The sequence below is a fragment of the Helicoverpa zea genome, chromosome 3, assembly GCF_022581195.2.
Source record: "Helicoverpa zea isolate HzStark_Cry1AcR chromosome 3, ilHelZeax1.1, whole genome shotgun sequence".
Classification (NCBI taxonomy): Eukaryota; Metazoa; Arthropoda; class Insecta; order Lepidoptera; family Noctuidae; genus Helicoverpa; species Helicoverpa zea.
In genome coordinates, this window is record NC_061454.1 from 10532630 (window position 1) to 10548040 (window position 15411).

At 37.6% G+C, this 15411-nt stretch overlaps 2 protein-coding genes across 3 annotated transcripts; one reads left to right on the top strand and one right to left on the bottom strand.

Moving 5' to 3' along the window:
* Positions 1–996: 996 nt before the first annotated feature.
* On the bottom strand, positions 997–12338 carry LOC124645946 (SET domain-containing protein SmydA-8-like). Of its 2 annotated transcripts, none has more exons than XM_047185933.1 (3): positions 10974–12338; positions 1695–1858; positions 997–1354 (listed from the first exon to the last, which is right to left on the bottom strand). In XM_047185933.1, exons 1-3 carry the CDS (start codon positions 12145–12147, stop codon positions 1199–1201), a joined length of 1494 nt encoding a protein of 497 aa, XP_047041889.1. In that variant the 5' UTR covers positions 12148–12338; the 3' UTR covers positions 997–1198. The 2 variants fall into 2 exon arrangements, with proteins under 2 accessions (XP_047041889.1, XP_047041890.1); XM_047185934.1 differs by lacking the exon at positions 10974–12338 and adding an exon at positions 6089–7329.
* Positions 11261–15344, top strand: LOC124645947 (visual pigment-like receptor peropsin). The gene is made up of 8 exons (XM_047185935.1): positions 11261–11349; positions 13296–13569; positions 13702–13864; positions 13941–14068; positions 14149–14371; positions 14453–14537; positions 14803–14949; positions 15028–15344. The coding sequence occupies exons 2-8, from the start codon at positions 13473–13475 to the stop codon at positions 15160–15162; spliced, it is 978 nt and encodes a 325-aa protein (XP_047041891.1). The 5' UTR covers positions 11261–11349; positions 13296–13472; the 3' UTR covers positions 15163–15344.
* The last annotated feature ends 67 nt before the right edge of the window (positions 15345–15411 follow it).

Below are 15411 nucleotides of genomic sequence, written 5' to 3' on the forward strand. Positions count from 1 at the left end.
AAAAACCTAACATTACCCGACTGTATTAAAAAGAGAGTTCAACAATTCAATTAAGTGTACCTGTTGTTGTTGGACTCAAAAAGTGTTTTTTTTTATGAATTAAATGTCTAGGTATAGATCATAGACCATTTTATTATATGTGGCCCTAATGCTCCGAAAATACTGAATTGTTACGTTGTTGAGAAGCTTTATCTACTATCAGCCCCCAGTGACGAGGTTATGCCCTTCCCATTGTCATGTAAACCTCAAAGGCTAGGTGTGGTTTTTTGATACTGTGTATTGTACTACAGCGCGACTCGGATGCCCAGGGGCCCGATTCTCCTAAGTTAATAATGTCAAAATCGAGTAGAAATCGAATCGCAATAGCAGTTTTAACCATATCGGGCATTCTGCTACAAATAAAAGACCAATCGTATTCGATTGACATTTGATTGGTGTGCGATTGGTCTGCTATTTTGGTAATTTTGGTCCATACGGCAGTTTGCTGTACAATCATTTTGCAATCGTAAATCTTTTGCAGACAAAATGATTCATTATTGAATGACAGAAAAGGATAAAAACGTTTATTTCAAAGAAAAAATAGCGGAATGCCACATTCCCTTCAATCGTAATCGAGTCGGGATCGGATCTCAGTCGAATCGAGTCGAACGTGAATCGTATGACGCTTAAGTAAAATTAGGAGAATCGCGGCCCAGATCGGGCCGAAATCGCTTTGTGGATTTCAGAAACTTTCACGTAGCAGCCTGGAGTCTGGAAGTTGGAGATTGATACACCCGCGCATCGGAGAGTACGTTAATGTCGATCTTGCGCCTGATCTCAAATCGTGTGATCGTGTTGGATTTTCGTCCGATCGCTACGAGCTGCGAGAGTCAAGCAATACCTATGACTGCGCAAATGTTGGTTGACCTCCTTATATGAGAAAAGCCGTCGTAGTCGACGATCGGCTAGTACGTCATTAGTACTAGGTACATAGGGGAGTAAATAAAAACACCTAAATTTGATCATTTTGTATCATTTACTTTTCCAGTCGGCTATCTTTGTTGTATAATAAGGTATCTTTTGTATATTTTTTTTATAAGACAGGCAGGTAGGTACCTGCGTGACTACATAGATATTTTAGATTTTTATACACACTACCTACATAGACACAAATAAAATAACATATAAAAATATTTATCTATCACATGTTCAGCACTTATTAAGCATCGAGGATGAAGAATCTTTCTTCTTGGGGTTTATCACAGCCTGGGCCAAGGTACCGGCGCCTCAGTTCTAGATCTGGGGGCGCGGAAATGTCGCCTTGGAGGATTATGTAGGCTTGTTCTATGGTACTCTCGATTTCAGATTTTATTTCCTGAAACAGAAAATTGAACCGTCAGGTTTGTGTACAAAATAATACATAATATATGTCCTTTTGATGCCATCATTTTGGTTCAAACTTCTGATATTGGAAGCGCGTTTAAACAAAATCTTAAGTATCCCTAAACATAAAGGTGTACCTAATGGTTCTCTAATGATCATTTTGTTAAACGAACCCTGTGTAGAATACACATTACCTTTTAAACAAATTAATGCAAGCAACTTATTGATGAACCAAGTACAGCCTCGAATCAGAGACAAAAACGTCAATTTATCTTCTGCAGATTTGAACAAGTCTTCAATGAAAAACCTCTAGGATTTAATGCGAGAGTTACCTCATACAGGTCTGGCGAGCGCCGAGCGCGCTCTGCCAGCGCGGCGTGCAGGTGGTACAGAAGCAGGCCGCGCAGGTGCGCGTCGCCCACGCCCAGCGCCGCCAACGTGCGCAGAGTGCCGCGGCACAGGTTCTCTTTCAGCGCCAGACGAGACTCCGACAGCTCTGGAATACGACCATAATAGTGTAGTTAGTATAGATATCACAGTCTAAACTCCAAGCAATTAGGTTCCAACATAGTCATTTATTATTAAAAATAAATTAATGTGCATTACTTTCAGTAAACTTAAACCATATTTACATGAAAAAGGTAGGTCCCACATAGTCAGGTAGGTAAAGGGGGTCCCCTAGGAATCTTAAGTTTCTTATAATAGCAATGTTCCACAAAGAAACTCGATATTACATTTTTCTCATAACATTTGAATTTCCAGACAGATTCATGATTTTAGAGAGAAGGTACGTCCCGTATTCAATAATGTTTAATTAATAAAATTGCATCCATGATGCACCGACCGGCAGATCGCACAAATTGAGTTATAGGTAGGTACATATGAAACTTATAGGTAACACCCGTATGCCTTTGTTGTGAGGTTTAATGACAAGAACGGCGATGAAAAATTGCCAGCAGCATGTTTCCAAAGGGCATGTATGTACCTATAACACAGCCTCAAGGATCATCAATTAGACTAACTCCTGCAAGTTGTTCGGATGAATGTGGACGATTTATTAATTGAAAATAAGTATTCGTGCACACATTTGGGTTCTGAGGAAGCCTATACCTACCTATACATAAAACACTTTGTAATTTTTTGCTTATAGATATAGTTTCCGATGGTTCAAGCCTTGAAACAGAGTGTGTCCTTTCAGACACCAGGTTAAGAAAAATCACCTCCGTCACAGATTGATACCTTAGGTAACCATGAGCTAAAACTATTTAAACAATTGGCTTATAGTGTTTAACTAACTAACAAATTGATTCTCAATACATCATATCTTGGCGAAGAAATAGAAATAGTTGGCAGAATAGAATGCAGACCTTCACCATGTAACGGCACTCCGCCAAGTCCGACGCACTGAGCGATTGCTGAGTAGCAGTTTTGAGGGCACTCATATCTGTCATGTTCTATCTAACGCCATATAAATAAAATAATTGGTTCTAATGCACAATCGTCTTCTCAAACACTGACGCATTGCTAAGTGCAGTTCACTGTCATTGCCAGAACATTTTATTAATATTCACTTGTTTGGCAGTGATTAGCGGATAAAATAGATTGGGCGTCAAAATTATGAATGATAGGTATGTACTAACGGTACAGGTAGACAGATCCACCTGGTGACGACGTGAGGACGAGCGTTCCTAGCCGCGGCGCCCATGTCAATCGGCGGTCAATCGTACTACTGCCCCTCACGATATTATCGTGGCCGATTTTATTCACTTGTTTGTTGCGTAGTACGTCGCATGCCGCACACTACACGTTATTCTGAACTCACAATGCAATACTAACTACATTCGACACTAGACTTTAAAGTTTTACGTATTTGCTTTTACGGAATGACGCAGTTACAACTGAGTGAATTAAATAAAGGAGTATAATTATGTATTACTAATTCTTCGCACTCCTAAAATAGAAGCCATTCCTTACAAATATTATTACTATACTCAACAAACCGTAGTATAAGTACCTATGTGTTTCTTGAGTTGTTTTCAGAAAAGGACGGTGCTTATTTCAGTAAATGCATATAGTCGAATTATAGGAGATTAATCGTGCGAAAGGGCCAGAAGTCACTTGTGTCATTTAGCTTCAAACTATGCAGCTGTGTATTTTCAATTTCGGAGTGGTAGTGTTTTGCAAAGCATGCATCAGCATAGGTAATAGTGCAAGAGTACCAGCGTTATCTGCTCCAAATATGCATAAGCCGTGACGTTGTTTATTCGAACGCGATTTTACGAGTAACACGCGCCGGTTTGTGGTTACGTTTCCATTGTTCCACAAGATTCTCTGTCCTTTGTGTATGTACGTGCCAAAATTGTAAAGATGTTTATTAATTCACAACTTTCATAATTAATGATAGGATAAGATCTAATGATTAAATTAGAGAGTTGTCAGGTCTACCTAAGAGTCCGGCTGCATCTGAAAAGATGCTCTATTTTTTTGGACTTTAGTATTAGGAAGAACATAAGGTGACCTACAAAGTGCTAAACTACGTCTTATACTTAAACATAATTATATTTCATGAACGGAATGTTTTTTTGGATATAAATGTGGATGCGAAATACATTCAACAACAAGATCTAGATTATGTTACTTGCAGCATAAGTCCAGATAATGGGTGAAATTAGAAACGTAAAGAATCAATAACTTACTACTTAAAATCTACGAGTATCAAACAATTTTATTTCCCAAGATAAGTAAGTAGGTACTTTTCTTCTGCTGGTAATGGAAACGGATACCCATGCAATTATGACATAACATTTGTTAAACACTTTTATTTACGTATTTAATTAGTGCCTTTCTTTTTATACTTCTGTCTTTGGTGTTAAAAATATTAAGGAATTTTAATTAAGATGATGCTAATGGATTTTTAATTTACTCATCTTCATTTCATAACTAAATTCGTTTGTAGACATAAAATTGTTCGTATTCAGAGGTGCTTGCCATCCTGATTAGGAAGGGTCTTCCTGATTTGATTAATTGCGAAGTGAAATCTGCTCATGTTAATGACAATGAATTATTAACCATTGCTCTTTTTAATTGTGGGTTAACATTAAGCCACCGTTCTTTAATAACGTTTGATTCCGTTACAGATTTTCATGGATGAAGCTTTCCGATGACACAAACATTCAAATCGATTTAACCGTTTAGCCGATGCGCTACAGAATGTATACAGATATTATATTATACTTACCTAATTATACCTACCCGTCAAACTGTTAAAGCTCGATATTTTCTGTAAGGCGTTTCGGGAAGTATTTTGAAACTCTATTCATAATGATAGCGAGGTAACATTTGTACTGTTACATTTTGTTATAAATTCTAAAGTAATCTTTAAACTAAAATATTTACAACAATAACACAAACAATAATAATTCTTTAAATAAACCTTGACATAGTGGATGCACCGCAACATGTCCTAGAAACATAAGACGAACGCAGTTGGTTTCATTTGTAATACTTATTTGTAGCTATTCATTGGATAGGTTAAAGGTTTACAAGCTGTCTACTAGCCGCGAATAATATCGCGTATCATTTATTTGCATATAATTTATTAAAAAGTACCTACTAGCGTAGCTCCTACTTAGAAGAAAAATCGGGGGATTCCAATTTTTAACCGACTACAAAAGAGGGGGTTATCAGTTTGACCTGTCTGTCTATATGTACATACATATGTATGCGCGCGATTATCTCACTTTTTGCTGAATCCATTTTGATGCGGTTTCCAGTCTAGTAGATATTTGTCAGACTTATGAAAAGCTTATAGCATTATTGAAGACGTTTTGTTTAATGTTTGCTTAAAAAGATTTTCTAAGACCTCGTTAAGCTAAATTTAGATACCGTGAATAAAGATTAATTGTTCATCTTAGATAGACGCCGTGTAAATAAGCTATCGATTTATTCAGCCTAACGTTAAAACGATCCCGACACGATGAAAACAAACAACATTCAGTTTGTTTGTGTTCGGCTAAAAATAAAGGATTTGAAAGCGAAATAAGAAACAAGTACGTTTTCTTTCTTATTCTAGCTACCGGATCTGTGAAGTCGTAAATTATTTGGTAACGCACTTTTATTTTAAAGACTACCAATTACCACCATTCACGCAATTGTACTATGAAATTATGTAGATGCAATAGGTAGGCTTTTTATATGCGACGCTTTGGTCAAAATGTCCCGAGTGAAAAAAATGGGGACCAAACTTTCCTTGTTTGTCTAAATGGCAAAGGAAAAAAGGGTATACCTGCCTTGGCATAGGCCACGCATGCATTTGCTAAGCTCACTGACTGAATATGCCTAATATTAGATGAACCTAATCTGCAATGGGATTGGGTTAATTAAAGCAATCTTGTACAGGGAAAATATGCGGCATTCATTAGGCAGCTCCTAATTATTAGAGTGTCTGACTGGAGGTTAATTCTAGACTCATATTAATAGTAAGTCTAATATTACATGCGTACTCTATCAAGTGATGTTACTTGATGTTCCTGGTAACAAAATAAAACAAACAAAACAAAGCTTTTACACCAATTGTCGTATTAAATTATGAACAATCTAAATTGCTAATCGTTATTTTGGTTAGAATTATGTATTTGCGTTAAAATTTTGTATAATCATGTCAAAGTTATTCGGCAGTTATAGGCATTGCGCTACACTGAAGCCAATTGAATAAGTTATCAAATACCATTTAGCTTCAATCCTTCGGTAAATCCAATTTTCAATGCTAATCTCAATCGCAAATCGATGAAGATATGATTAGAGTAAGGGATGAAATTAGCTAATCGTGCTAGAATAGCCGCTTCCAGGCGGAATTGATCATCCAGGTCCAAGGAACCAACTAAGCTTCCCAAAATGCTTTGAATCGTCCTTACTTCGTCCGGAGTATTTTTAGAATCACAATTATCACAGCACCACTCCGCTTCAGGGTTTAAAGGCGACGTCGGAAGCAGAATTCCCACACATTCTTTGTTGAAACATTTCAGTGCAGATAGCTTTGTTCCCATCTCCGTATTATCTTTACATCGCTCACACTTGCACCAGAAATGTTTTGATTTATAAAGAAAACATCTTCTAGCTGGGGTGCACAATAATAGCCCTGTGTAGCACGTTAGGATCTCTTCTCCAACTTCAATATCTCTTGTGGCATATACAGCCATAGTGTAATCAGGGTTGAACACATTTCTTGTATTTGGGACACAATTGTGGTTGAGAAATGCTGACAGTGGGTAAAGTCCTCGTAGTGGTATTTTTCCGTCTAGTGGGTTATTAGGAATCCTAAAGGAGTTTATGTTGATAATGGAGTGCACTATTTTCATAAATGTTATTTGATCATCCAGCACCACATGCGTCCTGCACAACATTTCAAGTTCTAAGAATTTACCTTCGGCATTGTTGTTTTGTAAAAAAGTTAACAGCAATTTGTGATCTTTCTTAAGAAGTAAAAACCGTAAATAAATCTGCATTCGTGCCAATACTTCTGGATGATGGATGTCATTAACACTATCAGGTTTTGGTTTCCAGTTGGCTGTGATAAAGTTGCATTCAGTGTCGTGATCCTTGCTGGTTTTGCATTCTTCTGAACAGATTGCCAATGAACATAGTTCACAAGGGCGGCAAGCTTTATTGACTTGATGACAAACGGTGCAGTAGCAGTCTCCGGCTCGATCGGCACGCGGTGCTACAATCAGCGGCTTATTCTTGAAGATCAAGGTTCCTTTCTTGATTGGTTGCAATGCAAATAATCCTCGCCCTCCGAGTTTTGATGGTTTGATGGTCCAGAGGGGTTGAGAAACTTCTTCAAGGTATGCCATTAACTGCTTGTGTATCTTTTCGGCAATTGTGTGCGCCATTTCGGAGCTGCCGCTGGAGTGCTAGTGCGCTGGAGGGCATGGTAGGTGGAGCAGCGCGCCGCGGCTGACTGACGCCGCCAATCCACCGACAACATCGATGTAACCCGTTATGAAAATAGCCACTGGAAATAATAAATCTCATCTGTTCCATGGAGCCAGCTCACGTGTCGAATCTGACGTAATATACGTCGGTTTAGCGATTTATGTTTAGTTTACTATTGCACGTTGCGACCTAAAAGCCGAGTCAGTATGTTTAACTGTCAATAAAAACCGTTTCAATTCATCAGAACACAATCTGGAGTGTGTATCTACATTGTAGAACTTTTTCGTGACCTCATTTCATCCTCTTAGTACTTCTGAAGTTGTAATGTTTACCTTAAAAATTGTTTTTTTTTTCAGCAGGAATGCTTATTGATTGATTATAATCAAATTTTCTTTCATAAAGTTGAACCCAAACAAATACCTTCAAACATAAACAAATACTTCGCTATTAAATAGGGCAGACGTGTAAAGTGAACCAAGCCATTTTCCTTAGCAGACAGATCGCGTGATTGCGTGACCCAGTTGACTAATGTTTACAACAATCATGTCTTTTCATCCCCTTGTCAGCGAAAACAATGATATTTATCATCTACCTATAGGTTTACTTTTCCGCAAACATGGACAATTGCATCTTAAACAGTTTCAATTAAATGAGGCTGTGTAATGTGAAGATGTTAATAAACTTGCACCGGTCTACGTCAACGGTAAGATATTCAAGACCCGGATGTTTACAGTTTCCAAGCATCGACCGGTTAATTGTCAGACACGAGGAATTCATTAATCAGATCGACACGTAACACTGTTAACGTCTTTGCATCGATTGGAAAAGCGTGAGTGCTGTGAGTAGGGTTCGATTCCTTAATCGAGCTGTGATCATTTTCGTGACACACTGGACTTTTGGATATGTATTTGGGTCCCAGCGACCTTTCTAAGCTGTTTAAATCTACATTTAAATCTGTCCTGGATTTCTACTGACTAAAATTGGCATACGTTTATCTTTTTATCACAATGTTTCATCTGCCTAGGGAAATAAATTGACTATGCTCGCGGATAATATGTATGTAGACTAAACATAATTATTTAGGAATCCATCGGTTGGGTATAAAATGTTTTCCTTACACCTATGAGGGTTATTGGCATGGAAACATGTCTCAGGCAGTGTTAAATATTAAAGTTATTCGTTATATGAATGACTGAAGGGATGATTGGCAGCAATATTTTGCTACCATGCGTAAAGTGACGAGTAGATTGGCTGCGCTCAATAAATGCATAAAATAGGCAGATGGGTAGGTATGCAATTCTTTTGATTATAACATTTCAAGCATACTGTTCTGTGATAATATGTATGCGGAATACAAGACAGACTTGTAGCATAAATAAAAATAAGTATCTATTAAAAACTCAGTAACTACTTTAACAACAGGAACAATCTTTCAATACCGTAAAACGAGGTGGCATTGATTAATTTTAAAATGTAAACTGATGCCTTTCTTTGTATTTGAATGTTACACATTTAAAAAAAATGCTAGTAGGGTGGACTAACGACATACTTTGATATTTAATTTTTTTTTATTGGAAAAAGTTGGTATTAATATAGAAAAAAAAATAAAAAGCTTGTAATCAATTTAATATTGAATTTGGGGCTACTTTGATACCACGTTCTTTTTTCATCGAATATGAAAGACACCCCGCTAAGGAACAAAAAACAATAAAAAAATAAAAATTGACATTATTGGTTCCAAAAATAGCTATTTTTTTATTTTTTTGGGGCTACTTTGATTCTAGGGGTGAAATTGATTAGTGTTATATTTGAGTCCAAGTTTATTTAATTTGTAATAAAGGGTCTACATTAAAACACGCAAATAATTTTTAAACTTTTTATCTAATCAACATCAGTCAGTATATTAATAATAATATCAAACTTTCTAAAGTTTTTACTAATTTCTGTTATAATAATCAGTCTCAACAATCATAATAGGTGGGTAATCAGAGATCAAAAAGTACCTAGTAGGTAGGTAACATAATTATCAAAACTAAATATTTCTACGCAATTATCAACATGGTCACACAATCATTCTTAGAATTATTTGTACGTGGTACAGACTTAAAAAAATAAAAAAAAATAAAAACATAGAAAATATAAGCAATAATTCTGATTCTACAAACAAAATAAATACCTGGGGTTAGATTGATAAATGATACAATGTCTTATGTCTTTCCATTTTTATATTAACTGGGGCGAGATTGATAGCTATCAATGTCGCCTCATATGACTAATCAATTACGCCCCGGTCTACAAATGAAAGCATAGAAAACAAAATGGCGACCGCAAGAGGAAGGTTAAAACTTGTTTTTGTTCTCAAATAAACATACAATCACATATCCTATTTCCATAAATACCAAGTAAATACATACATTTGTGCATTCAAAGTTGTCCGGTATTAAAAAAACTGTCCTATTTACATATTAACTTAAACAAATAAATAAATTACTTACAGCAATCCTCTCACCTCGACGTTTTCGGAAAACATGGCTGATGAGTCAGTCTTGCCAACACAATAAAAATAAAAATTATTACGTTCCATTCCAAATATAAAAATAAGTAAAACCATAAATTTTGAGTAATCATCAATGTCGCCCCGGATCTCAAAGTCACCTCGTTTTACGGTACCTAATTATGAACGGTTGTTATGTATTTTTAAGTGGGTTTGGCCTATTTTACATTCATAAAACATTAGCGCCACCGTGGGCAGACGCCAGAGTAACACATCTTAGTATGAATGCACTGGACTCCGGTACAAATCTAGAAGTTCATAAAATTGCAGCGGGACGTATTTACCACGTAATTGGTTGGATCCTTGTTATCCTTCAGCTCTGATCTAGTGCAGCCGGCCATGGGAACTGTCTTATTTGAGTAGCAGAATATTGTATTGTGTAACTTTGAGCTACCTGGCTAGATACCTACATCCGGGACTTAGATGCAGGGCCAAATATAATAAAAAAGTCTAAAACATCGGGACATGCATTTTGTATGCGGACTTAAATTAATGTGGTTTGATAGTCCTTAAATATAAACAAAAAATTATCTATTTACCTTCGACAAATCCAAATGCTTATTTATGAATCGAAGCTTATAAATGTACCTTTGATTTACATATCTGTAATTGTTATGTATTAGGTAATCGTTACTTCAGCTTCCCGGTTTACAGGTATGTATCGCGACGCAGGTAGGCGCGCGCCGTCGGCAGCCATTAATAGCATACAATGTCTGACGCGCTATAGGAAATGACGCATTGTTTACCGCGATTTGCAATGTTACCTGTACTTGAGCGGAATATAATTATTGCAAAAGCACCGGTAGGCCATAAGCCTTTATCGATAGGTACAGTTGAAAGAACAATCGAGAGCTTCTGACGTCACTTTGTTTCAATCAATAGTTGCACATTACTAATAATTGATTGTAAAACATTTTCCAGTAGAGCTAAACTTTTCAATGTCACGTCGCAAAGTATTTCAAAACAGACGAGATTACGATAAACTATATCTTTGTATATCTGATTATTCAGATTGATCTTAACCTTAAAAGTTTCTAATATTTACTGGTTTAACATCTTGTGAATACATAATAATATGTTATGTGTATTTAGGAAAACTTAAAAATTACTTGGTGAAACGTACCGTGCCAACGATATCCTTCGACCTCTCCAAACGCACAGATTAGGCGGCACTGAAGATCGATCACTATTTGGTTCGTCTTCGGAATATACTTTGATATTCGATTAACTAAAAAACTTTCTAAATCTGGTACACTCTCAAAGTTTAATGTCCCCATGAGACTTCCGAGGGCACCCTGGATGGCGCAAATATTTTTGATTGGAACTCGCATGTTACACTGCAAACATCGCCAGGAACTTGAGCAGTTCAGTGGCTCTATGGGTAGCAGATATCCTGAACATTGATTTGAGAAGCACTTCAGGGCACCGAGGAGGGTTCCTCGTTCAGTAGGATCAGCACATCGGTCACATTTACACCAGAAATGTTTTGTTTTATAAAGGTGAGTACGACGCGCTGGCGTTCCCCATAAGAGCCCAGAGTAACAGGAAAATATTTCTGTCCCCGCTCTTATAGGCTTTACTGCTTTTACCGTCATTTGAAGGTCACTGTTGAAATAGTATCTCGTATTTGGAACACAATTGTGATTCATCAATCCCGACACAGGATACAATCCACGCATACTCATTTCCTTTTTACCGTACGCAGTGGCAATTTGAAATGCATTCGTGTCTAACGCACAACAGGCTAATATCATCAGCTGCTCTTCTTCTTCTGGTATGTCATAATATTGTTTCAAATTTCTTATTTCTGTTCCGTGTTGAGGTAAATCGTGTGCCTGTAGACATGACATAAATATTCTTTGGTAATTATTCAACATTAGTGCTCGGATGGGTGTTAAAGCGCGAGACAGTAAGATGCCGTCAACATCCTCGACAGGCGTATTGATATTCCAGCGGGATATTATACCACAATCGTTTAAATGAACGTTAGTATTCTGACACTGAACAGAGCACAATAACAATAAACACTTTGAACACTTGTATAAAGTATCAATGTCTAGTTTTCCGCACACCGTACAGCCTTGTTCGACGGCGCTTCCAGCTCGAGGGCCATATATGAGAGGTCGGTCAACGAACAGCACTTCGCCTGGCATTATATCCTCGGTGGCGAACAGGCCTCGTCCACCGAAGGGAGATTCGCTAACCATCCATTTGCACGTATATTGCAGATCGTCTACATATTCGCACAGTCCGAGGTGTTCCTTTACCATTTGCGACAATTGCTCCAACGACAACATCCTCCCGCGACCCGACCGATGACGGCACTGCACTGAGCGCTCAATGCGAATATACAAATCAGCGAGTTTGATAACAGCTAGGCAATGATCGGTTATAAGTATAACATAGCCAAAAACGTACGCGATCTTCTCCGCAATTAACTGAGTCCGATAGAAGTGTGCCGGCCGCGTGGAGTACGTATACGGACCTGACGTATTCTTCACGGGCGTTGCCAAGCCAATAACGTATAGATTATCAGGTAATTTACGTACAAGTTCTGTACGGCGCTCGACGTTCTCATATCACACGATTCAGCGGTTACCTGAGCTCGTCCTACAAACGTGTGAAATACGAAGACGTGACATCTGGGAAAAATCATGTACCTACCTATGTTATAAATAGAGTTCGGTTGATAACTATTTTTAAATCAGTGGGAAATGAAATATATTAGGAGCTCAGTGCTCTCGTTTAATATACAAAAACAGCTGCGGTGAATTAGGTACCGGGAGATTTATCTGGTTAATTAATTAACTTCGCCTATTGAAAACCCCAGTTAAATACCGGTTTGCGAAAAGCATAGTGTGATTAAAGTTTAACACCTACATTCATTTGTTTATTTATTTATTTTCTGAAATTGTGACGAAAGCCGAAATCTTCATACGTTAATGTTTATAGAGGAATTCATATCATAGTTCACAGCGAGCACATCTCGGGTTCGATTCCCGGATAGAGCTGACATTGCTCCGTAGTATAAAAAAGTTATTATTTTTATCAAAGCCACAAGAGTAGAGCTATTTGGTTCCGAAGTATAGTTTTCTCATAATCTCTTATTTACTTATATATTTTGGTGAACCAAAATAAAAACCTAAATAAATAGTTTTAATATAATAGTTAATATATAGTTAGTTAATAAATAGTTATAATAGTAAACATTTTTAATAGGTAGCCATTGGCAGACCCATCATAGGTTCTTGGCGGCTCAGTTGTTATTTTTTAGGAACTAGGTAAACAGTACATTATTGAGAACATAAACAGCGAAGTTACCGTCGTGAATCATGAAGTACCTTAGCTTGTGCACCGTAGCAGGACATACGGCACGTTCACGCCCTCGATGGCGCGCACAAAGTGGCGTCAGGGAACGTAACCAGATCCACTCCCTTTGTTGTAGCGAGTCCCTACGCGGTGGTTCGACAACCTGACCAGTCTCTGTAACAACTTCAACTACGTGGACGTTTATGTGATTATGGAAAAATAATCTAAATGCCCAATACACACCAGTATCACCTCGCGAACATTTTTCACGGTGCCTGACGGTGCAGTGATCAAAGAAAGTGGTTGCCCCAGAATGCAAACCTTGTTTGAGGATCTCGAAGATGAGTGTCCGTGGTATTATTTCGACAGTTCTTACAAAGTGTTACTGGGAGCTTGCCTTTTTATATTCGGTTAGTTTCACATTAGTTTAATTACTGCCTCAAACATATATTTCAACGTTTAATGAGTCATAAATAAATTTTGGAGAGTAGTGTGTTTGTGTTTCCATTTTATTACGTTAATGTGGGGTTATTATTCAATAGGTGTGTTCGGGGTGCTGCTCAATGGTTGGCTTTTTGCCACATTCATCCACAGTCACCTGCTCATATTCAGGAGTCATATTCTGGTACTTAATCTGTGCACAGCATCACTTGGCAGAAATCTTGTCGGATTTCCATTTGCCGGATCATCGGCTATAGCGAAAAGGTAAAATTTTTATATTAAGGAAATGAATTAAAATTTATATTCGAATGTCTGTCTTAACGGATAGATATTGTTTTAGATGGCTCTTTGGTCCTTCGTGCTGTCAACTATTTGCATTTCTGAATCAATTCTTTGGTGTCTTTCAAATGACTGCCTTGTTCGTGGCAGTTTTGGAGCGATATTTATTAGCAAAGTACTTCAGACGTGGTATGTAATGCTAATTGACTAATTTGTGTTTGTGTTTATTTTGTTGTTTTGATTTATTTTTGTTTCGTTTCTTATTTCAGAAAGATTTCTCTGTACGCGAATGTATTGGTCTTTCGTTGGCCTCAGTTGGTTTAATTCATTTATTTTCGCCATTCCCCCTTTGTTTGGCTATGGGAAGTACTCATGTGATTCAACCGGAACTACTTGCACATTTCTTTGGCCATCATCGACTTCTGGAGCCAAACACATAGGCTTCAGTATACCTTACATTCTTGTGTGTGGAGTCATACCAGTCGTCGCTATGTAAGTATAATTCATAGGTTTTTTTACCTACACAGTGTATCAATGATTCCTTTACTTAACTTTTGTATTTCATATTTCCAGATTTAATTACATGGGAAAAGCTGTTCGGTTAGAAAGAATATTCTACAAAGGCGAGCAGCAAAAGGAGCAAACGAAGCTTACGCAGGTAAATTCATAATATTTATATATTTCATGAAAAAATATACACTTTAGATGCCAAAGGGAAAGTTTGACATGTTTCGAAATGCATCGGTTGATTCCAGAAATATTTGGCAGTTTATAATCATCTATCTGCTTGTCAAAGGGTGCTATAGTTGGCAAGGGTATTTCAACAAATTAGAATTTTGAGCCAATTGGTATATTCGAGACAGTTTCCTATTTATTATAATTTGTCTTTTAACACCATTAAAATATATGATCTACTATTTCAGACTCTGCATGCAGTGTCCATTAGTACGTTGGCGTTTTGGATACCTGCTGCCGTTTTGGTTGGTTACCAGTGGTTACCATTACTCATATACGGATACAGACCACATGTGCCATCTGCTTTGGCGGTGATCGCACCTATCGCCTCGGAGGTCAGTAATCAATTCAAATCTAGTTAATTTATAGAAGCAAATGGGGGTTAAGTAGATTTCAATTTTTCTCTCCATCAGGCAGCCACAAGTATTCCAGTACTTTGTTTCATTGCCGGTGATGAGAGGCTCCGCGCCGCACTTCTTGGACGCATGCGCAGAAATTACGCCTTGCTTCAACCTGAGCAGGCCAAACGGTACAACAACTTACTTTAGCAAGATGAAGGAAGAGGAACGTCCTTGCATGCCTGATGCCTGTAGGGCCCCGCTGGAGATATTCTAAATGATGTCCCCCCAAGAAATGATCAGCAGCAATACAATTCATGATGCTATAAGAGAATTGTGTACACATTTGAAATGTATATCCCTACGCTTATAATAAAAGTTTAAGTTACAAATCGTAGTTTTCGTATTTAAAACTCCTACACTAATTGCGTTGCGCTTGCTCAGTAGGTACGTAAACTC